Source organism: Mastacembelus armatus, chromosome 15 (genome assembly GCF_900324485.2).
Source record: "Mastacembelus armatus chromosome 15, fMasArm1.2, whole genome shotgun sequence".
NCBI classification, from domain to species: Eukaryota; Metazoa; Chordata; class Actinopteri; order Synbranchiformes; family Mastacembelidae; genus Mastacembelus; species Mastacembelus armatus.
In genome coordinates this window covers 22408121-22433463 of record NC_046647.1, presented here as the reverse complement: position 1 = coordinate 22433463, position 25343 = coordinate 22408121, and the positions used below count along the sequence as shown (strand labels likewise).

Here is a 25343-nt window from a genome sequence, read left to right as displayed (position 1 = left end):
GATGCAGCAGTTTGTTGTGGTGCATCAGTGTTTGTCCTCTGATGGGGGGACCGAGCCGACTGTCGGGGCTGCGTCACTGCCGCCCAGAAACCAGCTCATCAGCTTATTTTTATTTTAAACTGCATCAAACGAGGAAAACAGGCCAGTTCAGGAGAGGAGAGTGCAGCTTTGCCTGTGTGCGTTTGTGTTCGGTCCATTGGCTCATTGATTGATCAGTGTAACCATGGAAACCACTAACCACATTCGCAGTTAACCTTTTCAGATGACCTAATTAAACGGAGCAGTGATGCTGACTGTCCTGTCAGGACTTCTGCAGCGTTTGCCTTCAGGGACAATCGGCACCTTTCTCAGTTTGAGCAGCTGAACGTTAATGATAGAGCTGATCCGAAGAGACGCTGCTGTGTGGGTCGAGTGTCTGACGTCATGATTACAGAGGAAGAGCCTCTGGGCGCCTTTGTCTCTTTCTCATTCGCCCACAGATGCTTCATGTTCACACGTCTGTCATTTTAACAATCGCTGTCAGAACAGGGGGCTCCTGCTGCTCCGGCTCAAGGCTGCAGACTGTTAAACTCAACGCTGATGGATTCGCCCCCTGAGCCTGGTCCTAAAGGTGTCCTGGTCCTGGTCCTGGTCCTGGTCTTGGCCCTGGTCCTGGTCCTGGTCCTGAACCTTTGTGGTTTGACAAGCACGTCGTAGTCACCAGGTGACGTCACCTTGTCGTCATGTGTGAGAGCTTGGCTGTCATCCTGATTCTAGAGCTAATGCAGCTAATGTGGCTAACAGGGTGTTACTGGTGTCCAACTGGAGTCTAACTGGTTTGAAGCTGAAGTTTAAAATAGTCTTGTGCAGGTCACATTTGCTGCCTTCGTACCCACTGTTTTTAAAATAGTGACACACACCTCCAGAGTTTGTCTGAGACCAGTAAAGGGTCTCGGGGTCTCGGATGCAGAGACACACACTCCAGTTCCTGCAAACACAAATATATCACAGACTAAAGTCTCAGACTAAAGCAGGAGACTTTGCAGTCGTGAGATGAACAGACCGAGCCAACATCTGCACTGCACCACAAACAGGGACACATCCAGAATCTTTCCTGGTCCCCTCCTGTCAGACTGATGCTGAGACGCTGCCTGTGGCGGTGGGCGGAGTCTGAGCTCAGTGTGTGTGATGCTGCTGGATGGTGTCAGGTCAGATAACTGGTGCTGCCCTACATGGCTGTGTGTGGCCTACATAGAGAGTGATGGATCACATCCTGCTCCAACACACACTCACATGCCCTAATTATACACGTGTGTGTCTGTGTGTGTGTGTGTGTGTGTGAGACACTGCAGGTTGAAGCGACGTCGGGCAGGTTTGTGTGTTTTATGAAGGATCTGTAGGTTTTAAGTCTGTGAAGCTGCAGCAGATGCTGGACGGTCTGGTTGGCCCTGAACTGTAGGGCCGACGGTTCGACCATGTGTCGCTGAGCAAGGCACTGAGCTTTAGCTCTCGTACGTGTGTGTCTCTTTTCCTACAAAATGTGAGGTTTTTAGATGCAGGGACAGTGATAAGAGCTGTGAGGCTTGGAGTGTGTAGGTGTGTGTGTGTAGGTGTGTGGTCGAAGTGCGTGACGCTGCAGTGAAGCAGCCGCAGTTTCTTTAATGAAGAGCTCGAGGTGAGAGCAGCGGCGGCGGCAGCTCGTCCTGCGTGGGAGTTTGAACGCCGCTCAGGACTCTGCTGGGTTTCGGTTGCCATGGTGAACAATTGATACTTGAATTGCAAAATTGCCAAGACCTCTAAAAATACAGAGCGCTGAAGACTCAGGCAGACTGAGATCCATCTGTTTTTCCATCTGACAGGCCCGTCTCTGCTGCACAGCCTCAGGTTCTGGCTCCGCTCTGCTGGGCTTCAGTTTGGAGGTTCTGTTACTTTAGCTGACAGTTGTTTTAGTTCTGGTCAGGTTCTGTGTTTGGTATATTCCAGCAGACAAATAGTCCGTGAACAGTGAAGGACTTAAAAAACCTTCCCTTCTTATTTTATATATTTTGACCTCGTCTCCTTCATCATGTGCTGGTTTGATGTGGAAACAGCTCATGAGCTTCAGTGTGAACCATGTTGAGATACTGACTTCTCCCTGTTTTATTAATCAAAGACTCGCTGATCGCGTTTCCTGTCGTCAGTCAGGTCAAACCAGCACATCCGTTTGGGGGACGCCGTGGTTTCAGATCAGTTTGAGAATGGCCTGATGTTGGAGATGAGGATTTTCAGGCCGTGCAGCGACTCCCTGGTCGTTTTCTGCGTCTTTGTTTCTTTTTGGATTTTACTTTCTGCTGCAGCGTCTCTTCAATCCGCTCATGTAAACCGTCAGTGATTTGGCTTTGAGAAGTTTTTCTTTTCTGTGAAGCTCCAGCCGAGAGTCTTTGTGCCGCTGTCTGCAGCTTGACGAGTGGGCTCCGGCTCAATGCATGCTGGGACAGCGGTAACCATGGAGATCTGTGCTTCTGACTTGATAATGTCCGTCTCTCATTGTCTACTCAAAGAGCGAGAAAAAGAAAAGATGCGACAGGATTTACCAGAGAAAACAATGAGTGAAGGTCTGGGAGAGAAGAATCTGCTTCAGCTGAAACATGTTAAAACACCTTTACACTTTTTTCAGTAGGAAGAGAAGCAGAAGGAAAATCGGTGTAATTGCATCATAAACATCGTTTTCTGGATCTTGAGATTGAAATCATTGACAGAAACTAGAGGGTACTGTACTAGTACATCAGAGCGGGTGGGGGGGCTTGAATAGGAGCTGGCTGTAGCAGAGGATGCTGGGAGGTGGGAGGATGGCGTGGGCGAGAGGCAGAGGAGAGAGAGGATCCGTGTGATGGTAAAAGAAACCAAACGAAGTGAAGTGTGTGGTGAAACTGAGCAATGAACCCTGGTTTCTGTTGGACGTGGGCGTCTCTGCAGTGGTGGTGCATTATGGGAAATGTATTTTCAGAGCTTGGCTCATAAAAAGAAATAAAATAAAAGGCTGGGAAATCTTTATCCGTCCTGTAACTACCCATTACTTTCCAAATGGCCAATAAATAAATGTCATTTCCCAGAATGCACCAGGGCTCCGCCAGCCTGTTGATGCAACAGCCCAATACTAAAATACTGAGTTTAGCATCATGAGTTGATGCAGATTCCTGTTTTGTCGTGAACATCACTTTTCTCTCCTCCGTCTCTTTTTAGTTTCTTCTTTTATGTCTCCATCCGTCATCCTGTCACCTCTCTCTCTATTTCCGTCCTTCCTGTTTTCAGCCAGTGTCATTACTGTGTCTGGTCCCTTATCGGCCTGTCCTCACTCTCCTGCTATAAATATCGTCCTGAGGAGACGCAGGTCTTCTGGCTTCACCTCACAGACAGTAACCAGACGTTTGTCCCTCCCTCTCTCATCCCTGTGCTCCCTGTGCTCGCTCGCCCTTCGTCTGTCTGCAGATAACATCATTGTGTGTGTGTGCGTGTGTGTGCGTGTGCGCGCACGTGTGCGTGCGCGTGTGTGTGTCAGAACACTCTGCTGTGTCAGAAAACGGCCGAGCAGCAGTTTGTGAAAAGCTCCATCAGTGTTTTCCTCCACACCCCCGGTCAGGTTTTAATCAGTTAGAGGTGTTTTTGAGAGTCCTGGCTGTTGAGACATTTACAGCCTCAGTAATGAGGAAAGACTTTATTGGAGAACACTGAGAATGATGGATTTTTAAAATTATTTGATGATTCTCAAGGTTCTGCAGCGTCTTTTTCTAGAAACATGTAGAAAATGGCCCAAAGTAAAATCCTCTGGTCTCAGCTTGTGGAGTGTGAGGATTTGTCCTGCATGGACACGCTTCTAAAAACTGTGTGTGTGTGTGTGTGTGTGTGTGTGTGTGTGTGTGTGTGTGTGTGTGTGTGTGTGTGTGTGTGTGTGTGTGTGTGTGTGTGTGTGTGTGTGTTGTCGTCATGACTCCAAGGCTTCTGTGTTTGTGGGTGTGTGTGTCTGCTTTATTGCTTCTGCATGAGTGCACATTGTGTTGGCTTCACTCTGGCAACACACACACTGTCCAGGTCCCAGTGGCGGCGTATTTTTAGCGTAGCAACTCAAGCAGCTCCAGCCTGACTGGTTGTTGAGCTGCAAGTGGGTGGCAGCACACACACACACACACACACACACACACACACACACACACACACACACACACACACACACACTCACTGTAACCCAGTATCAGTGTGCATCTCTATGACGCAGTTTTAACATTTAATCACTGGACTGGAAATGTGTCGCGGTTCCTCCTAATCAACAACTTGTTCATGTGTTTTGATTTTTGAGTCTCAAATTTCCACATCATTATTTTTGATCTCCAGAATAAACATCCTGGAGATCTGCAGTAAAACATTCAGTTGTTACCAGCCATAGTTTTAACTTCAGCTCTCCTAAATGAAGATATTTGAAATATAACGTTCAATAACCAGTTTTATTTTAATACAATTTCAGGGGCAGACTATTGCAATTATTAATAGTAACAATGCAATTATAGATATCTGCTGCAACAATTTGTCAATGAATCGATTAGTGTTAAATAAATAATGATAATCAATTAATAGTTAAAGTCATGTATTTAGCTACATTACCAAACACTCTTTGGTCCCAGTTCCTCACATGTCAAAATTTGCTGACATGGACTTTGACAGAGCAGCTGATCTGATCAGAGACCTTGTGCTGGTTAATCAATAATAAAATGCTAATTAGCTGCAGCTCTAACACTGTGACACTTTCTGTGTCTAAACTCAAAACTGGGTTTGGGGAGCTGGTTCCTAAAATGCATCACAGTTTATCTTGTAGTAATGTGCCGGGACCAGCGGGAGGCGCTCTTCTCTCAGTTTACACACAAACTCTGCAGCTCAGAAACAGCCTGCAGCCAATCAGAGAGCAGAGTGGCGGTCACATGATGTCGGCACAGTGCAGGAGAGGCTGCAGCTTTTTCGGTCCAGTTGATTCAGGTCATTTCTCTGTTTTTACACTTTCTCTCAATTTAACCTTCTTAATTGTAAATGCACATATTAATATACTGCCAAGAGCTAATGTGCCTCTTGGTCCACACAATAAGAATCATATGAAATAAACTAAGAGGTCTGTTCATATTAGGCAGCAAAGAATATTGGGATGTACATGTCAGGTCTCACAGGTTGCAGCTCTTTCTGTTGTTGAGATCACCTCCAGCTCTGAGAGCTTTGGTTCTGGTCTAAGATCAGCTCTGCTTTGGATCCTGAAGAACCAGAATTATGACGGAGACTGAGCTCAGTGGAACAGGTTTCAAAGAGTCCTCCACTAACGCGGCCTGTGCCGTTTTTTGTGTCCCCGTGCAGGTTTTGGACGAACCTCTCGGCCTGCCAGTCAGAGCCGGTCTGAGCGTGTGTCAGGGGTGTCTGGGGCTCCCGTCGCTCACAGCAGCAGGTGGAAGGCGGGGGGCGGAGTCGCATCGGGGTCAAGATGACGTCGGTAGCGGCGGAGTACGAACACATGGAGATCCAGCAGCAGTACAACGACGGCGTCAACAACCGCTGGGATGCCGACGACTGGGACAACGAGAACAGCTCAGCTCGCCTGTTCGAGCGCTCACGCATCAAAGCCCTCGCAGGTAGGAGGACGGATGGATGAGTGAATGAATGAGTGGGTGGACGAGTGGGTGTAGGACAGATGGATGAGTGAATGAATGAGTGGGTGGACGAGTGGGTGTATTTGTCCTTGGGAATGTTGAACAGATCCTGTTTGTTGCCTTCAGATTCACTGCTCAGTTAAACGAACCTGAGTGGGAGTTAACAGGGTCGTGTTATCTGGCTAACGTTAGTCTGAATTTGTTGAACAGGGTTCGGATCTGTGACGTTCCTCGTGTCAAATCAAAGACACAACATAAAAATCTTCACGTGTCTTCTGGCGTGAGGTAAAGAAGCAAATTGGACAGTTAGCGCCTGTTTGTTGCAGAGCAGTAAATTAATTTCAGCCTCACTCCCTGGTGTTGGGTCAGTCCTGCTGAGGCCTCTCAGCCTTCACACCTGCTGATTATCTGCAGCTCGTTAACGAACATCAGGCTCTGCTCAGGGAAACACACTGAAAGGATGGTCACACAGATTTCTGTGACCTTTGACCTCCTTCACTGTCGGTTGTTGTTGCCCTCAGTAGATTCATCACTTAGGAACACGTTACCATGTTGGCCCAATAATGTGACGTGTTGTTTTATAGTGTAATCGACTGGTGACTGACGCTGCCATTGAAAAACCCCAAATCTTTTCATTTTTCCCCTAAAACGCTTCAAATAGTAATCATGTCTTTACGTCCTGATTAGAACTTGAAGAATGAAAAGTATAGATCTGATGCTGATTGTCGCTGACATGCACTAATGAGAAGTGTGTGTGTGTGTGTGTGTGTGTGTGTGTGTGTTACAGTAACACTATCTCTCCCTCCACCTGCTGTTTTGAACCTGATGGCTGAGTGCTCCAGTAGTGTCCCACTTCACTAAATAATTAACACCAGCATTAAATATGCAGGAGTGTGTGTGTGTGTGTATGCTTTTATTTTAAAGGTATGGAGATGGCGTTTGTGTTTCCTGATGAGAGAAGTTCAGATATGACCCACATGTTAGACTATTCTTCTGTGAAAGTACAGATGTGTCACAGCAGTTTTATTGTTGGAAAAACTGAGTGAAAGGAAGAAAATGATGAAAATATTTCAGTTCAGCTTTAAGATGTTTGGTTAAAGGTTTTCACTGTTTATTTCTACTCAAGCTGCTGTTTCCTCTTTGAACTGTTGCCTTCACTGACCTCCAGTAATAATAATAACGTAGTGCAGTTGTAATAAGATACACCATAACTGTACAATAAGTAGTGATGGGAATACGAACCTAAAGGCACCATGGATGAAAACCTTTAGTCTCAACATCCTGCTCTTCTTCTTCTTCTTCTTCTTCTGTGCAGCCGCTTCCTGTTTGAGCTGCACTCAGCAGGCTGCAGGGTGTGTGTGTGTGTGTGTGTGTGTGTGTGTGTGTGTCCTCCATTCTTTGATTACTAACTACAAGTACCACTAACAGTACTCTTAAGTGCAGTTTTAGTAGTACCAGGAGCGGTAGCTCAGCGGTATTTGCAGTCGTAGTCGTAATACTTGCTAAGTAGTAATTTTAGTAGTATAAGTGACAGACACAGTATTTTTACGATCGATACCGATGATTTTAAAATTCAGGATGTCGATATAACAGTTTTCCCCAAACACTCAATTTATGTGGGTTTTTTAATCCTCACCGATACAACTCGACATAATGCGGTTTGAAATTAAAGTTTTTATTGGTATTGAACGGTACACTGAAGTATTCGTCTGATATATCTCATACTGGCCTGTTGATTTATCAGTCCGGCTCGAGTCAACATTGTTTTTATCTTCAGACGAGAACTGAAGTTGATTGATCAAATTGATTGAACTGATTTCGATAGAAAACTAATAGACATCGGTATTGATGACTGATTAACTGTGTGAGCAGTCGGTGCTTTCAGGCCAAACTGCATCATTTGATATCTTGGGAAACACTAAACCTCCTGTCACCATGGAAACACATGCAGATCTGCTCGCGGTGAAGGCAGAGCAGGAGTGTGTGTTCGTGTGGACTCAGTAAATTCAAACACACGTTCAGCTTGTTACTTCATGTTCAGATTTATTATTTAGTATTTAGTCTGACTGCATCACAGATAAATGTGGGCTGTATTTCTGTTCAGCCCAGCAGACGTTGTGAATCCTGACGGTCTTTGAACGTGTCCTCCGGTGTCTATCGACCCGTCGGGGCCTTGGCCGCAGTCCGGATCTGTTTCTGGTAACGCGGTTCGCTTCCTGTCCTCGAATCAGCTGAAAATAAGCTCTGAGAGGCGGTGAAGGTTTGCGCCTCGGTAATGGAGGCTATCGATTCTCAATACGTGTTCAGTGCTGACCCAGAGGTGCCGTCAGACGACTGTAAGCTGCTCTTTGATCCAGATATAATTCAGAGTGTTGGCAGGTTTGGACCATGTACCGTGGCTGGTTAATGTAGTCCCTGAAACAACCTGTGAAAATGTCACAGTGATGTGTTTAAAACCCAGAGCTCGTCATTCACTTCTGTGGAAGGTGAGGAAAAACAGCACGTTCTCACGTCTGAGAACCTGGAACATGGAACGTTTCTTCATAAACGACTGAAACAGAAGCTGCAGAGCCAGAGTTCTGTGTTCAGGGACACAGAAACCCTGGAGCCGCAGCACCTCGTTGGCGTTTTCAGCTTTTCTCTGCTTATTGATCAGCAAACTGAACGTCTGTGTCATCCTGGGCTGTGAGAACTTGTCATGGACATTTTATTGACAATATTTAGTGATCAATTGAAAAAGCAATCGCTCCTAGAAATGAATTAAACCAGAGAACAAATCTGTTTTTAAAGTCCTTTATAGGTTTTATTGTTCAGACGTATATAAGTATTTCATAAGTATTGATAAGTATTTGCCAATGGAGGAGAACATTGATCTGTTAGAATGAAGGAGTTTTTTCAAAATGTGGACTGAAGCTTTAAAGTGACGCAGACTCACTCAACCGCTCAGTAATTAGAACCAGGATCAGTCCAGGTTCCCCACCAAGAAACACACACACACACACACACACACACACACTCACACACACACTCACTCACACTGAACACTTCCTGTTCAGATGGAGGAATGCTGGGAATGTTGGTGTGTCTGTTTTTTTAAATATGTTGGTCTGTGTTTGTGGGTTTTTAAAAATCAGAGAAAGTAAAAGTAAAGACATTTTTCTTTCTCTCGTCCTGTTTTTATTCTTGTCATCTCTTCTAACCTTTTCATTTTGTTCAGCTTTGTCTTTTCTGATTTACAACAATTAATTGATTAGCTCAGGAAATTAGGAAAAGAAATAATCTGGGTTCAGCTCCTCACGTGTTACATTTTCCAGTTTTCTTCACCTTCCACATATTTTAGAGGCCAGTTTGTATCAGCAGCTTCATAAAATAAACCGTTCGTTGCAAAATGAATAATTATTAAACACATTATATTAATATTAGTTTTATGAGCATCTCGTACACAGTGAATGCAAAATAAGATTCGTCCCCTTGTATTATTTTCTCGTTTAGTTTGAGCTTTACTTAAAGACATAACGGACACAGCTGCTCGAGTCTTAGAGCGAACGGGAAAGTTCTGTTCAGACTGTTTGGTTTAGCTTTGTCTCTGTGTGGCCAGGGGGGTGAGGCGGCATGTCGGTGTGAAATTCACCACTGCTGCGACACAAGTTTGAACCCAGAATGTGCCACCAGCTCTGGACAGCCTCAGCCCTGAGCAGCCTCACGTATTTCTGGTTTCAGGAAACAGAATCAAAACTAAGAGGAACCCGTTTGAGCTCTCAGGGTCTAGCGTCTAGTCCCAGAGGGGGCCGTCAGACTCTGCTCTGGCTGGATCAATGGTGCGTTTGGTTTGTTGGTGGGGTCACCCTGAGGGCCAGAGTCACGAGGAAGCCAGATGATGGCAGGAGCACGGCGTGACGCTCAACAAACATCCAGCACACAATGTGTCGTCACATACAGACTCCAACACAACATAAGGCTGTTATCAGCTGCACAAACGTGTCCACATCTGTTGTCTGTTTGCTGTGACCTCTGACCTTTGACCTCTGCACCCATGACTGCTTTATCATGTTGATCTAGAACCTGAGGCTGTTTCTGCTCTAGGATCCCACTAGACCAAGTAAGGAGGCTGCATCAATGTTAGATTTATACGTCAAGTTCTAGCTTGAGTCTGGTCAAATTTAGCTTTAGCTTATTAGACACGTGGACAAGAATGTGGAACATTTTCTGAAAAATCACCATGTCAAATGAAAAGATTCTCGATTCAACTTCCTTCACACTGAAGCTTTAATTTAATTGCAACTCTGATGCGGAGAAAAAGTGAAATGTCTGGTCTGCTGTTTAAATTCTGCTGTGTAATTTAATTTGGAGCCCTTTTTTTTTTCCACATGTTTCTCCAGCAGCTTCAGACCAACCTGCTGGTCCATGTGTACCAGTGTCTGAGTCCACCTGTTGAGCTTCAGTCCAGTGTTCCCTCAGTTTGAGCTCTGGGTTTGGTCTCCACCACCTCCTGTGGGGAAATCTCTGGCTCTTTAGCTGCTAAATGCTTCACTATGTTCACAAAGCTGCTCCATGTGGCTGAACCAGCAAAAACCAAAACTAGGAGCTAAAAGAAGCTAAAAAAAAAGAAGCTGCTATAACAGTTCTGGGACCTTTGACTTCATCAGCTCTGAAATTTGACTCGGACTCTGACGTACTGTGAGGTGTGTCTGTGACCTCCACTCTCATTCCGTGAGTACTCTGTGTAGACGTATGTGGGTAAAAGTGAAACAAGCTCTGGGTGGAGTTGGCGCTAATCATAAGTCAAAGGTCATGTTCGTGGAGTAGAGATAAGCGACTGATACACCAAGAGGACGAGTGAAAGAAAAGATCAGATATACAAGATAAAAGATTAGATAGAAAATATATAGGAATGACAGGAAAAATGGAGGTGACCCAAACCTTTGGCTGGTGCTGTACAGTATATTATGGTCTGGGCCTGTTTAGACAGGACTAGTGCAGCAGTAAGGACGGTGTATGGACCAGACCAGAACCACAGCTCCTGATCAAACGACATTCTTTCAGCTGCAGTTATTTCAGGGTCACGTGAATATTTGTTCCTTGTATTGTCTTAATGCCGTGACCTCTGACCTCCTGTTGCTCCTGTGTCTAATCAGTAATGCAGGAAGTGAAGCTGATCCTCCACTTTGTCTGTGAGAGCTTCAGTTTCCTCCTCCACCCAGCTGTAAAAAATAATAAACACGTTTTAATTAGAGGCTTTAACTTCGTTCCTCCAGTTTAGACTTTTCCCAAACTGGAGAGAAATGAATGTGGACTGAGCTCCTGATTAATACTCAGAAACTTATCTCATTGATAATCAAAGGAAAGTTGATTTGATGCTGCTTATTATGGGATTTGCAGGACGAAGTAATGAGCGAGTGAAAAACTGGTTTTCCTGCATTTCTCACCGTGAAGCGAATCCAGTATCACTTTTGTTCGGTCTTCGTTTGCTGGAACAGTTTGGGTGCAGATGATTTAGTTTCAGGTTGTAATTGTCGTTTATGCCGGAGAATATTTATAAACTGCTGTGTTGATGGATGAAACAGGAAGTGCTGCAGGCCCAGACAGGAAGGACATCTCTGCAACAGACTCTAATATTAGAGCTCAGATATTGTCAGGATGTTTGGACGTCTGAGTGTGAGCGATGAGACAAATGGAGGAATCCTGCGCCAAACACACACACACACACACACACACACACACACACACACACTCTCACACTCTCCACCCTCTTCCTTTTTCTCTGCACACACACACTTGTTGTTGAAGAAGCTGCTCTTTTCCACAGTCATCTCTTCTTTGACTGTTTCCAACCAGTTTATGTTTTTGTCGACTTGTGTTTTCTAAACCATGAGTGTGTTTGTGATGATCCCTGTTGTGTATGAAACGTTTAGTGACACTGTGACAGACGTTTTCAGCAACATATAGGATGGAAACACACATATCACATATACTCTTTGTCACCGTGTGTCTTTGGTTGGGTTTTCTTGTCCGTCAGGTGAAATTCGTACCGAGCAGCCGTCAGTTTCACCCCGTTAGGGACCAGGTTTCCAGTCTGACGGTTTTTACTGGGGTTAAACCTGTTCTGTTACAGGAGGGAACATAAGTCAGTGATACTGCACTTTGATGATCGACAAAGAACCGGGTCTCATCAGCCAAGCCAAGTATTTTTATTTTGGAGTAGAAAAAGATAAAAATACAAAAAATGAATATTCACATTGTCCTACAAGAAAAACTGTTTACTAAATTTAAATGAAGGAAGGTCAGTGAAATATAAAACTTTTATTATACTTTTTGTAATTCAACCTTTTTTTTTTTTTTTTTAATTTGATTTTTTTTTTTTTTTTAATTCAATTTTAAATTAAATTGAAATAAACACGAGGCAAAAGAAAAAACATAATATTGTAAGAAACAAACAAAAAGTCCTAAAGTTCTGGACTGTTTTTTCAACCAAATCAAGCTCATGTGGAAACAGGATCCTGTTTTATTCCTAACGGTCTGATAGAAACTGTGCAGCTTGTTCATGCATTAGTCTTTAAACTGTGACTTAATCTCGTAAAAGGTGATTTGGATCAATAACAGCTGATAATCAGGAGCATTTCACCGTGTGAATACAAACGCTCGGCCTCCCGCTCCGCTCTCTCTCTCTCTCTCTCTCTCTCTCTCTCTCTCTCTCTCTCTCCGTCTCACCCTCCTCCCACTCCGCCCCTTATGCTAATGTGCGATGACATCACCAGTAAAAGCAAGAGCCGTGATTGGCTGCTGGGAGGAGTTCCTCCAGCCCTCCCTGGACTCTCCGTCAGTCTGAAGGTGTTTCAGTGTCTGAGAGCTGCTGCTGCTGCTGCTGCTGCTGCTGCTGCACACCGGAGGACAAGCCCACGCTTCCATTCTTCCATTCTTCCATTCTCCCTCCATCTCTCTCTGCTTCCTGCTCTTCCTCTCCCTACACTCGTCTCTGCTCCACCTTTCATTGTGCTGGATCTGCAGGCGTGGGGGGGTGTGTGCGGGCTTGAACGGAGGATGGGCGGGGGACCCTGAGCGGAGGGAAGGTGTTATACGTGAAGACGCTGACAGATGGGTGGATGGAGAGAAAACAGGCATGATGCTGCCACGGCCGTCGCTGCGATGTGTCTGCTGAGCCAGCGATTTCTGCCTCCACGCTGGTGAAACACAGAGAGAGAGAGACTCTGCAGCTCTTCTCCTATGTCTCTCGTCCACTACGTTGCTCAGCCCTGTTGTATTGGACGAGTGTAGGGAGAAGAGAGCACGGCTGAACCTGGGATTGTTTCCTTCAGTATTAGAAACTGTTGTGTGTTTGAAATACTCAGGTTTATTCTCCAGGAAAGCAGCTTTATCTTCTTGGAACCTGAAGTTTTATTTTACTGGGTTCAACTTAATCCTGTTGGAAAGTCGAGCTACTCCTGGTGCGGCACAGGTTCATTCTCCTGTGGAAACTTGAGCTTTGCAGATCGTGCTCCGGTTTCCTCTCACGCTCAGCTGGAAACTCTTTCACTCAGTTGGATCTGATATTCTGGCATTTCCTTGTGGAGTCGCCCCTGGATGCTTCTCTGGACTCCTTTTGTCTGAACTCTGAACCTCTCTGGAGTCTTGTCATGGAACTTCAGAGCGCCACCAGCCTCCCCAGTCCCCTGTCCCCCAGCCCGCTCTCCCCAGCCTCAGACTACGTCAGCCCCCTGTCCCCATCGTCCGCCATCCCCGGCCCTTCTCACATCGCCAGCCCCGGCCGAGGCCCGAGCCCGAACCTCAGCCCCATCAGGGGACCCAGTCCCAGCCCTGGATTCTCCGGCCAGTCTGCCTTCAACTATAACCAGCTGGAGGGGAGGTTCAAACAGCTTCAAGGTAAGAGTGATGGAGGGGAAGCAAAATGTTCCATGAAAGAAGCGTTGGCAAGTCACGTACGTGCAACAAATCCTACCGTTAAGTAGCGTTTCCACACTTGGAAGCATTCAGTTGTAACCAGACCAGGTGAAACTGTAGAAAGAGCTTCAGTTCCTAGAAACAACTCCAGGGGGTCCAGAGTCAAAGCCAAACTACTTTCAACCACACAGAGCCAAACAGAGCAGCTGCAACTTTTAACATAATTCACACAGAGAAACTGGGAAAGTCACAGACATTAGTTTCGTACTGACTCTGGGTCTAGTCCCAAAATGATCAATAATAAGTTTAAGAGTCATCAAAGTCAGAAAAAATAGGTGGAAATAGTAAATAGTATCTTATGAGCATTTGAGAAGTGAAAGGTTTTGACAACTTTGTCTTTGGGCTTTGTTTAATGCAGGTGAAAGTTAAATTAAGGGAAATCACTGCAGTGTGTGAATGTGCAAATGAGTCAGCAGCTCTGACCTTATCTCAGCAAACTGTGGCTGTATCTGAGCCGCACCCTGATTCACAACAGGCGCTGCTCTGGGGCTGCTGCTGTTCAGAGCTGTGTCTCAATCAGCTCCCACTCCCAGATTGTCCCAGATAGTTGTGATGTGAGCAGCGAGCCGTCAACCAGGCGTCTGATCCATCAGCGGGGCGGCGGCTTACTGAGAAATGTCCAGTTAGTTAGTTAGTCACCTCAGTGTTATTAACAGGAGTGAGTTATTCATTTGTCTAATCAATATCTCATCAACAATACTTCATTCAGATTCTCTCACCTCTGCAGTTATTGCTCAGTCATTTCTGCAAAACCAGGAAGCAACTTTCAGTCTTTTAGTTTGTAAGAGCAGGGTCACATCAAATCACTGAGGGACTGAATACGTTTCCCTGTGGAACTATTTTTGATTTTCCTGACCTCGCTGCAGAACAAGGTGCAGAACAATATCAGACAAGGTTCTTAATCATTGAACTAGTTAAATGTATAAAGGTGATGATGATGATGATGAGAAACCTTGTGGATAAATGTCAAACATCTTCAAGACTCAAAGGGATAATTTCATCTTATTTACTGTATTATTAAATAATGCTCTAATTTATTCAGTCAGATGTGACCAATCACAAAACATCTCTAAACAACACCATGAAACACGTCAGGTGATAATGTTGGAGTCGTTTTCCTGAGGACGCTCTTCAGCTTTGGTCGGTGCATTATCTTAAATAACGTGATGTTCAGTTTTATTTGCATGAGCAGGTTTTGCTTACAGTTTGTCACAGTGCAGCAGAAATCTGTGCAAATCAGATCAAAGCGTCGCTGTGAAATTCAGATGGAGTTTAGTGTTTTCCTGCAGAATCCACAAACCTCTGAGGATCGTCAAAGAAGTCCTGGCTGCTGTTTATGAAACTCTGAAGCCCTTTAGATTCAGAGCAGATAAGCCTGTGACAGATGAGTAGGATGAGGAGAATATATGAATCCGTGCGTCACATCCTCAGTGAGTTCAGCTTCAGTTCCTAGTAGGGCGGCAGAGATGGAAGTGCCGATTATTGCTCTGTGAACAGCTTGAAGCGAGCTGAGGAGCAGCAAACATCCTCGTTTAGAAACAAAAGCAATTACGGAAGGAATCTATGAAATTACCAACTGAACGGGCTCATGGGAGATTTCTATAGAGAGCTGACTGAAGCCAGAGCAGCCACTCAGGGAACAGTTTGAGTCCAGTAAAAATGAAGGACCTATTTGTTCTGGTGTCATTCTCTCCTGTGGTACGTCTGGACTACATTTCCCAGAAAACACCTGTTACAGGTCAGTTGTTAGTTGTGTAGACACGAGGATGATGGGTTGATGGATAAAACGATGTACTAGTGGATAAATGGACAGATCAATGGATATGTGGGTGGGATACAGATGGATGTGAATGAGATGGATCCTTGGGTCTTTCCTTAAAGTGGATGGAGGGATAGAAGGTTGACTGATAAACTGAAAGATAATGGGCAGATAAATGGATGGATAGACAGATAGAATAATGGATAAATGGATTATCGATTGGTGGGATGGATGAGTAGATGGCAGTAGAGAGGTTGGTTAAACGGATGGATGGATGGTGCAGAACTAGAAAGATAGATGGACTGACAGGTGGAGAAATGGAAGAATGGATCTATGCATAAATAATAGGACCTACTCAAACAAATCAATTGGTGGATGCTAGAGGGGTAGAAATGGATGAAAAGCCGACAGGTGGAAGGAGGAATGGGCAGATAGAGGCTTCTGAAAATGGATGAATAAATGATGGTGAGCTGAATGATTAGATTGACAGCCTATATGTGTACTGGACATAAATCAATAAATCAATAGCTTTAATGTCACATAATTGAAAGCTTCTGATTCCGTGGATCTTTTGTTTCAGGCTTTTATTTTGAAATTTGCTTTATGGACTGTGATGTTAATATGAATTGGTGGGAGAGAAGCCTCAGTAAGTGATTGGCTGCTGAACCTTCCTGTGAGATCCAGCACACACAGCCGTGCTCACAAAGCAAAACCCATCATGCCTCTGTGCTCCCATCATCCCCCTCTCCTCCTCTGTTGTCCCAAGCCAGCCAATCAGGAGGCGGCTTGTTGGTTTGGGAGCCCCTGGGCTCTGAGGATTAGCGGCGGGGAGGGGTGTGTCTGACACAGTGTGTAAGAAGCAGAAATGTCCACACCGTGCTGCTGTCCCTCGCTCTTTGTCTCTTTGTCTGAAGGTGTTTATCTGCTCCCTTCACCTCATCAATGTTTCATGAGCTTCTGCACGGCGTCTGTCTTCGTCCTCATCATCCTCCCTCCCTCCCTGCAGCCTCTTAGTGAAATTAAAGGAGGCATCTTGTCCCAGTTAAACCCGCACATCCTTCACCCTGCACCAGTGTCGGGTTCTGTCCAGGTGGGGCCTGTAAGGTGGGATTCTGCAGGTCCATCATTAAACTGCAGTTAGTTCATTTCTCCATTCTTAGCCTCCATATATCATAACATTACTGATTGTCCTCTTTATCACGGGTTAATTTGTTTATTTTGTATTAACTTGGCAGTTTCCATCGAGGAATGGTTTTCTGTGTGGTTTTCTTTGTTTTTTTTTTCTGTTTTTGCATTTTCCTCATTTCCCAATTTTCTCACTGGCTGTTTGGGAGATAAAGAACTTTAGAGCATGTTCTTGAGTCCAGACCCGTCCTGGGCGTTTTAAAGATGAATTTCCAGATGGAAATCAGACCTGAGATGTCGTGGGACTGTGGTGACTTTTCTGCTTTGACCCCACTTCACAAAGCTTCACCTGAGGTCGAGCGAGCAGCATCAGTTACACACACACAGAGAGAGAGAGAGAGAGAGAGAGAAAAAGAACAGTGTCATTGTTGAGCGTTTGTGCCGAAGGTGACATGAGTAACTGTTATCATGCCGACTGGTCCACATGCAGAGCTGCAGGATGAAAAGGCTCTTTGATAGGAACGCTCCACTGAGCATGCTCACAACAGCTGAGGGGGGGTGGGGCATATCAGAGCCAAGAGAGAGGAAGAGGAGAAATTATCTAACAAAGTAAAATTAGGAATAAATTAAAAAATTGTGTGTGTGTGTGTGTGTTGAGGTAGAAAAGAGTTATTTTTAAATGAAAGCACAGGGGTTACATCTGCTTTCCTGTGGGTTTCACACACCTGTGTGACCTGACCACATGCTGAGTGAAGCCTTATAAAGGTTGAAACTGAGAACACAGGCTGTGAATCTAAACATATAATTGTAATATCTCAGTTTTTACGTGATCTGATCCACATCAGACAAAGACTCAGTGTTTCAGGCCAGGACGTTTCCACTGTGCAAAGGTTTTAGGCAGTAAAAATACACTGGGGATGATTTTAATATAAATTACAAGAATATTTTTTCCATTTGTCAGTTACCTTGATACAAAGTGCAGTAAAGGATCTGATCTGACCCCCACAGAGCCCAGATCTGTGCAGACCATCTGCTGCAGGACTCCAGCTTGGTCTTGCCTCTTGTTTCTTTATGGGCTTGTTGTCCGGCACAGTGAACCTGGGATCAGTCCTGGACCTGATGCTGTTGTGTCATAGGTATCTAAACCTTCTGCACGGCTCAGTGTGAATTTGTTGTTCTGCTGTGTTTTGTGGATTCAGGCTGTGCCAGACTTTCTTCCTGTGCACAGTTTTAAAGTCCTGATGTGACACCAGACTCACAATTCTGTAAAACGTCTTGAGGAGCTGGGGTTTCCTGAATGTAAACAAACCTGAACACCATTTCTGAAGTTGAACTTTTGAGTCCCGACTCATTTCTAACACAATCATTCATTATAAAGTGGTGTGAGCTCTGTGGAAACACAGATTGAACCACAATAATTTCTCCTCCATCGCGGAGCTTTTAATTGCACATAAATCTCTGCTGTTCACTAAGGAGTGTAACTGGTTTTGGTGCCTTGTGGACACTTCGTCAGGTGAAACTGCTTGCACAGTTGATCCATCCAGGTTAGTGCTCAGTCAGAGCCTGTCCTACAGTCTGTGCCGTGGTGTTAAGTATATTCAGAGCCCAGGCCGGAGTCGGCGTTAACATTATGTCATGACTGGTAAATTCACTGGCTGTCACAGTGAGTGTGTGAGGTCTGGCTGTGGCTTTGACAGATCCTGACATGCAGCTGTAGAATGATACTGGAGGAGTCATTAGGCAACGATGCGCTGCATTTCTGTGGCACTGTGGTCCGGTTTCATTAGCATTACCGTGACACCCACACGCCCACGGAGAAGCTCTTTTCTCAGCACTGAGGAATTCAAGTCATCCACCAGTGAGCAAACACTGTGGGGAAGTGAGCGTGATGAGTGCAGTTTCCTGAAACGGGCAGATTTGTAAATGAACTCTGGTTTTTCTCTTGACGGCGATGCAGGAAAAGCCTGTTTGTTTGTTGACGAGTTTGGACGAAGCAGCGTGAGGAGGAGGAAGGAGGAAGGCATGGAGGCTTTATTCAGCTGTCGAGGCAGCAGCAGGCCACCAACACTCCCGAAATCTTGAATCGTGTCTTGTGTTTATTCAGTGTAAATCACAAATAGACGTGGATCCAAAAGCTTCAGCCTGAGCCCGTTTGACAACTTGTGCCTTAGTTTAAGAAACAGCAACAATGAGCCACTTTAACCAAAGGTCCAGTCCTGTTGGGTCAGTCCAGTCAGGATCCAGCTTCTCCCGATCCAGACTCCTTAGTGGGAATTCCTGTGTGGTTCACTTTGATGCCATGAGGATGTGAGGATTTGTTTCACAGGCGTCAGTCCTAAGTCAAATGTCCACACACAGACATGACGTCCATATTTTTAGTTTAATTCCTAAGGACGTCACGTTATGTTTGATGTCCAGTGTGAAGAAATACTAACCAGCACGAACTGGACCGTTGCTGACGACTACTGACAACTTTTTCCTTCCACTGCAGGACTACCTGAATGTATCTCGTCTCATCGTCTCATCAGGTGTTTAGCTTTTCTTCGGTATCAGATGAGTCCAGTGGTAGCTGATCACAGCTAATTCAGCTGGTTCTGATCGGACCCAGACCTCAGGTTCAGACAGATTGATGTTTACATGGTGACTTTGGATCAGGATTAACTTGGTGCACAGTCCACATGTCGTGTCGTTTGAATCATGAGCACCCAGAGACCTGAACCTTAGCTGCAGCAGGTGACAGAACCGACCTGGGCTGGATCCAGAAACCCGAACAGGACATATGGCTCCAGTCAGTTTAACAGTCTGATCATCAGTCAGTCAGCTCAATGCTCGCCTGTTCACGCTCTCAAACACTGCGGCACTGTCTGCACAGCAAACAGTGTTTCATTCACATCCATTCATTTAGACCCTGCTCTCATATTTCAAAGCTCACTGTGATTGGCTGAGACTTCGACAGGCTCAGTATCGTGTGCTCTGATTGGCTGAAAGGATCAGTCCAGTCTCCTGCTGTCAGGCTGCAGCTCAGTGAGAAAAATACACAGGAATAGGATGGTCCAGGTTTTGTGTGTGGATTTAGTTCAGCCTGTTTGTTTCTTACCTTCAGTCATCATTGCCCTGCAGGTTAGCCTTAACTCAGCTCCACCCTGGGACTGGTCTCTGAAGCCTCTGCAAAGCCTTCTGTCTTTAGAGAACAGGATTAGACACAGAGTGCAGTTACAGCAGCATAAGAGAAGCAGCCTGTTGTAATGACTGATGTCATGAGTGTGTGTGTGTGGGACTGTGATACAGTCAGATATGACTGAAATGACAAAATGATGCTGTGGTCGAACAGACACTCGTATTGTTATGAACAAACTCGTGTGTGAATGAGCTGGATCAATATTTTTACAGTGATCAGTTTAATTCTAAGTTGTGTGACGACTTTCTTCAGTCACTATGAAATGAACGTAGTGTTTCAGTGATATGAAGCTGTGTGGAGTACACACACACACACACACACACACACACACACACACACAGTGATGGTAGTATTCAGCGGCCTCCCTGCTCCTCCTGTGGGAGATCAGGAATGTAATGTGTGTGTGTGTGTGTGTGTGTGTGTGTGTTTGGTTAGTGTCATGTGATCCATCATGAATGGCCCAAAACTGGGCTGGATTTGGAAACACACCACAGACATGGGAGAGTGAACAGAGTCCTGTGTGCGTTTGTGTGCATTTGTGTGTGTGTGTGTGAGTGAGTGGAAACAGATGTTTGATATGTAACACACACACACACACACACACACACACACACACACACACACACACACACACACACACACACACACACACAGTCCACAGTCTTGACCAGAGCTGCAACCAACAGTTCTTCCTTTCATTGGTTCATCTCCACATCATTTATTGTTAATTCTATAAAACTAACAAATGTCTAAAATTCGTACGACGTCACAGAGTGACAGAGTCACAGTGTCGTCCTGTTCTCAAAGTTTTCACATCTCGGTTTTTTGTTTTATTTGAATCCCAGAGCGAATGAGCTGAGAATGATAACCGACTAAGAGAAGCAGGGAAATCTCTGATCGACGCGACTGGACTCAAATATTTGTTGTTTTCACTTTTTTGACAAATGTCAAAGAAAAAGGTGAATCTCGCCCCACAGACTGTAAACAGGCTGGTTGCTGTATAGGTCGTAAGCCCCGCCCCCTTCATGGGTCAACACATTTTTCCCAAAGCTGATTTCTGTCATTGTAGGTCGATGGTGTTTGAGCAGCACTGGTTAGTTATATTAGTTTACTGATACTTGTTTTTAATTAAATCAAAAAATCTTCGGTTTAGTTTTTGTTCTTCAGTTAAGCACATCTTGACTACAAAAATAAAACTTGTAGATTTGAGGGTACAGGTCCTGTCCTCTGGTCACTATAATCACATTCCTGTTGTTTAAGTAACTACAGGCCTGTTCACATTATTATGGAACATGCATCTGTTTGTGTTTCTCCATTTCATTAACAAATTAGACTCATGTCCTCATAAAGATGCCGCTGCCGTCGTTTAGTGCAGCGCCCCCTGCAGGCTCGGAGGCCTAAATGCTGTGAACATTTCTGTGTTTCTCACACATCATTTACATTCATACCTGCATGCACACCTGGAAACTGAAACACTGAGGTTGTGTAGATGACGTGTACGTTTTTGATGCTTCTGCTTTTACAGCTCAGATTTTTTTTACATGATGTGTCTTCGTCTTTAGTCTTTGTCCTTCTTGGTTTGTGTTGCTTCTCTTGTTTTATCTGCACCTGTAAGATACATAGGTGTGTGTGTGTGTGTGTGTGTGTGTGTGTGTGTGTGTGTGTGTGTGTGTGTGTGTGTGTGTGTGTGTGTGTGTGTGTGTGTGGGTGTGTGTGTGGGTGTGTGGGTGTGTGGGTGTGTGGGTGTGTGTGTGGGTGTGGGTGCGCGTGGGAGAGGGGATTTTCAGGAAATGTCTGAGCAGTTAGTTTTACTGTTTCCTTTTGCCTTTTGCAATGACTAACACTGTGTACATGTGCGCGCGCGCGCACACACACACACACACACACACACTGTAAGGATGGGTGTGTGTGTGTCGTCCTGTTCTGGATGATAACACATTAAAGATTTATTTGTGTTCTGAATCACACTGTGTGTGTGTGTGTGTGTGTGTGTGTGTGTGTGTGTGTGTGTGTGTGTGTGTGTGTGTGTGTGTTCAGGGGGATGCAGCTGTGGACTGATGTCTTGGTGTGTTTGATTAAATATTCCATCTCTAGTGTCTGAGGCTCCTTGGGGGGTTTCATCCTGAGCTGTGGACCCGTCCCCCCTCCTGTGTCTGGAGTCTTGACCCCGACCTTATATCTCAGGGCAGAAGTGCAGGGTCTCTGGGTTGGAAACAGCTGGATTCTGGTTAATTCTCTTCTTTTCTTGTATCCTCCCCTTTTTCTTTCCTTTCTTTTTTCATTTCTTTTCCCTGTTTTTCTTTTCTTTTCCACCTTTTCCAGTTCCTTTCCTCTCTTGGTCCGTTTCCTTGCACATTGATTCAGTTTCTTCCTTTCTTCTTCTTTACTTTTCCTTCCTAACCTTTTTCTTGTCTTTTCCTTCCCTCTTGCTCTTGTTCTCTCCTTCACCTGCTTCCTATTCCTCCCATGTTCCCTGCTTCCATCCCTTTCTCCATCACGTCTTTCCTTTATTTAGAACATCAGCGATCGTTTGCAGCTTTGAGGCGTTTTGGGACTTAAAGATCCGCAGTATGTTTGAGCAGCGTCTTTAGTGTCCGAGCATCGAGACAGGAAATAGAAGCCGAGCTGATTTTGAACTTTGTGAATTTTTGTCACGTTGCGACCTTGACTTCCCATGATGCATCACAATTGTTCTCTGTGGTGAACAGGAGTGATACATTCACACGATGCTACAACAGTGATGCAGCTCACATGATGGTCAGGCTGCACATTCCTTCCCTCGGGTTCTGGTTTCTCGTGTGTGTGTGTGTGTTTGTGTTTCCTTAGGCTCAGGTTAAGGTCGTCCTGTAATCGTGTGTGTGTGTGTGTGTGTGTGTGTGTTATTGACCCACAGAGACACCTCATCGACCACTCTTCGCTCTGCTGTGTCTTGTAGATTCAGCAGACTCCATAAAGCCCCAACAGCTAATTGAAGCCACTGACATTGAATTCTGCTTGTGTGTGTGTGTGTGTGTGTGTGTGTGTGTGTGTGTGTGTGTGTGTGTGTGTGTGTGTGTGTGTGTGTAGCTTAGCATTAGCAGGTCAAACCACTTTATTTACCCGCTAACAGTCGCCTGGAAATGTTGTGCATTAAACTTCAGCTGCAGCTCCAGAGGCCAAGTCCTGATTCAGCCTCTTATTAAAAGCTGAAGTACCGATAAACGTCAGCGTCGGCCCCTAAACGTCGATATTCCCCTGAGCCTTGGTTTGGGTTCAGTCTGTTATAAAACAACCTGCACAGACACGAACTCACTGCCTTGTTGCAGTTGAACCTCTCAGCCAAAACTTGTGGGACTTTCCTCAAACTGAGTAAACGGATCAAACTGAAAGTGCAAACAGTCTCAAAATGAAAAAAACAAGAAGTGTAGTGGGATCAGAGCTGGACCCATAAACTGATCAGTCTGGGTCAGATCTGGGTCAGATCTGGGTTGGTGAAGCCTGAATTTGTGTGATTGTATCTTGTTTTGGTTGCGACAGCATCATCAGTGTCATAGCTGCATGGCCCCGTCTCTTTATGTGGACAGACACGCCTCCTTTTGCATTTTGCATCAGAACATATCCATCCATCTTCTTCTGCTTATCCGGGGCCAGGTCGTGGGGGCAGTAACCTAAGCAGGGATACCCAGACTTCCTCTTCCCTGGACACTTCCTCCAGCTCTTCCGGGGGGACACCAAGGCGTTCCCAGGACACGCTGGAGAGACATAGTCCCTCTAGTGTGTCCTGGGTCTTCCCCGGGGCCTCCTCCCGGGTGACCAGAACATATTTATCATGTTATTTATCAGTGAACATTAGTCCAGCAGGTCTCAGCAGGAGCTCCTGAGCAGAGATGAGAATCGTTCCCCAACTCAGGAGACAGTGAGGAAAAGGCTGAAGGATCTTTGGCCACATACAAGTGATTTTCTACTGTGATGAGTAGAGATAAATACGGGCCTTCGTGGTTCCAGCCCACAGATCAGACATGTCAGTAACAGGAAGTTACTGTTTCTGGGCAAAAGCTCCGAGTTGTGTTTCTCATAATTCTGGGGAAGATGACAAAAAAAGAGTTTGTCATGACTTTAGTGTGGCAGTAGGAGAGACCCTGTTTCAGCCCCAGTGCCCGCACGAACACACACACACACACACACACACACTACGAACATTTGCTCCATGGGTGTAGTCGGCAGTGTCTTTGAGTGTAAACACATTTTCCTGCTGTGACGAGCATCTGCTTCTTTTTCAGCACATGAAGGGGAAGCCCCAACACACACACACACACACACACACACACACACACACACAGGCAAACTAGTGTGATTGCGACACTTTGGCCTGTGTGCAGAAAATGCAGGGGGAAGCATGAAGATATAGACGATCACTTCCCACAGCACACAGCTTTTCAGACCAGCAGTGTGGGCAGCCAACACACACACACACACACACACAGAGGAATCAGTCCATCTTTCCCTCTGTAAGATCGAAAACCTCCATCACTTAAAGTTGTTACTCAAACCCAGAGTCTTTTGACTTTTCGTTTGCTAGTGTTCCCTCCGTAAACACGGTCTCAACTAGTGGGCTGATGAACGTCCTCACCTTTCCAGTCGTCTCAGGTGGTGGAGAAGACAAAGGACATGCAGCCTGAACTTAAGCAACAGAACTGGATGTGGCTGCTTGTAGACCTGTGTTTTCTGACCTGCCTCCTGTGACAGGAGCCTCAGCTCTGAAGCCTGATGCTTTTGGGATCCATCTTTATGGGCCTTTCTGTGTGGAGTCTGCATGTTCTCCCTGTGCTTGTGTGGGTTTTCTCCAGGTCCTCTGGTTTCCTCCCACAGTCCAAAAACATGTATGTCAGGTTGATTGGTGACTCTAAATTGCCCATAGGAGTGAGTGTGAGTGTGTGAGGTTGTTTGTCTCTATGTGGCCCTGTGATGGACTGGGGACCTGTCCAGGGTGGACCCCTGCCTTTCACCCAAAGAGAGCTGGGATAGGCTCCAGCAGGTCCCTGGGACCCTGGTTAAGGACTAAGGGGGTACAGATGATGGATGGTTTAAGGACAGACCAGAATAATGAACGATAAACTTCAGCTTCTACTGACTTTAACAGTTTCTGCTTTAGCTTTTCTTTTCATTTAATAACATTCAGCTGTCCAATTACAGTTTTCATTCTCCGTCACTGCAGCCTTAAAGAACATCTCTCCATAGAACCCAGCAGCGTCCGTGTTGTTCTGCCTGTGGAGAACCTAGCGATCGTAGACGCCGCGACTCCTCCACATATTTCCAGCCGCTCCAGCCTGATAACAGAAAGTCTCCACAGTGTTTGTGCTGATAAAACTGCTGAAGGCCAGTCCACACTGAAGCTATTGTCCTCACGCTAACACACACACACACACACACACACACACACACACACACACGCTCTGACGGGCATGAATTTGTATGAATGTTTGTTTACATGTATAAAACAGTCATGAGTTCTTATCAGTGCTGTGTGTGTGTTTCCTGTCCTGACTGTGTGTGTGTGTGTGTGTGTGTGTGGTCCATGTTGTGCATGTCAACATGTCAACATATTCTCATTTAGTTTAGTTATGAGAAGAAGAAAACCCCAGACGCTGCTCACGTCGAAGCCGAGCTGAGCAGCAGTAACTGTAGCTTCTCTGCTCATTAACGAGGA

The 25343-nt window shown here is 45.4% G+C and overlaps 1 protein-coding gene across 2 annotated transcripts in view; it reads left to right on the top strand.

Annotated features, from left to right (window-relative positions):
• LOC113131730 (spectrin beta chain, non-erythrocytic 1) overlaps positions 1 to 25343 on the top strand; it is a 73574-nt gene that overhangs the window by 16889 nt on the left and 31342 nt on the right. The window contains exon 2 of one of the 2 annotated variants that reach the window (XM_026309320.1): positions 5350 to 5621. In XM_026309320.1, coding sequence (XP_026165105.1) covers positions 5474 to 5621 — 148 coding nt within the window. In that variant the 5' untranslated portion in view covers positions 5350 to 5473. Of the gene's footprint in view, positions 1 to 5349; positions 5622 to 13270; positions 13518 to 25343 lie in introns of those variants that run through there. The other variant, XM_026309318.1, reaches the window with a different exon arrangement.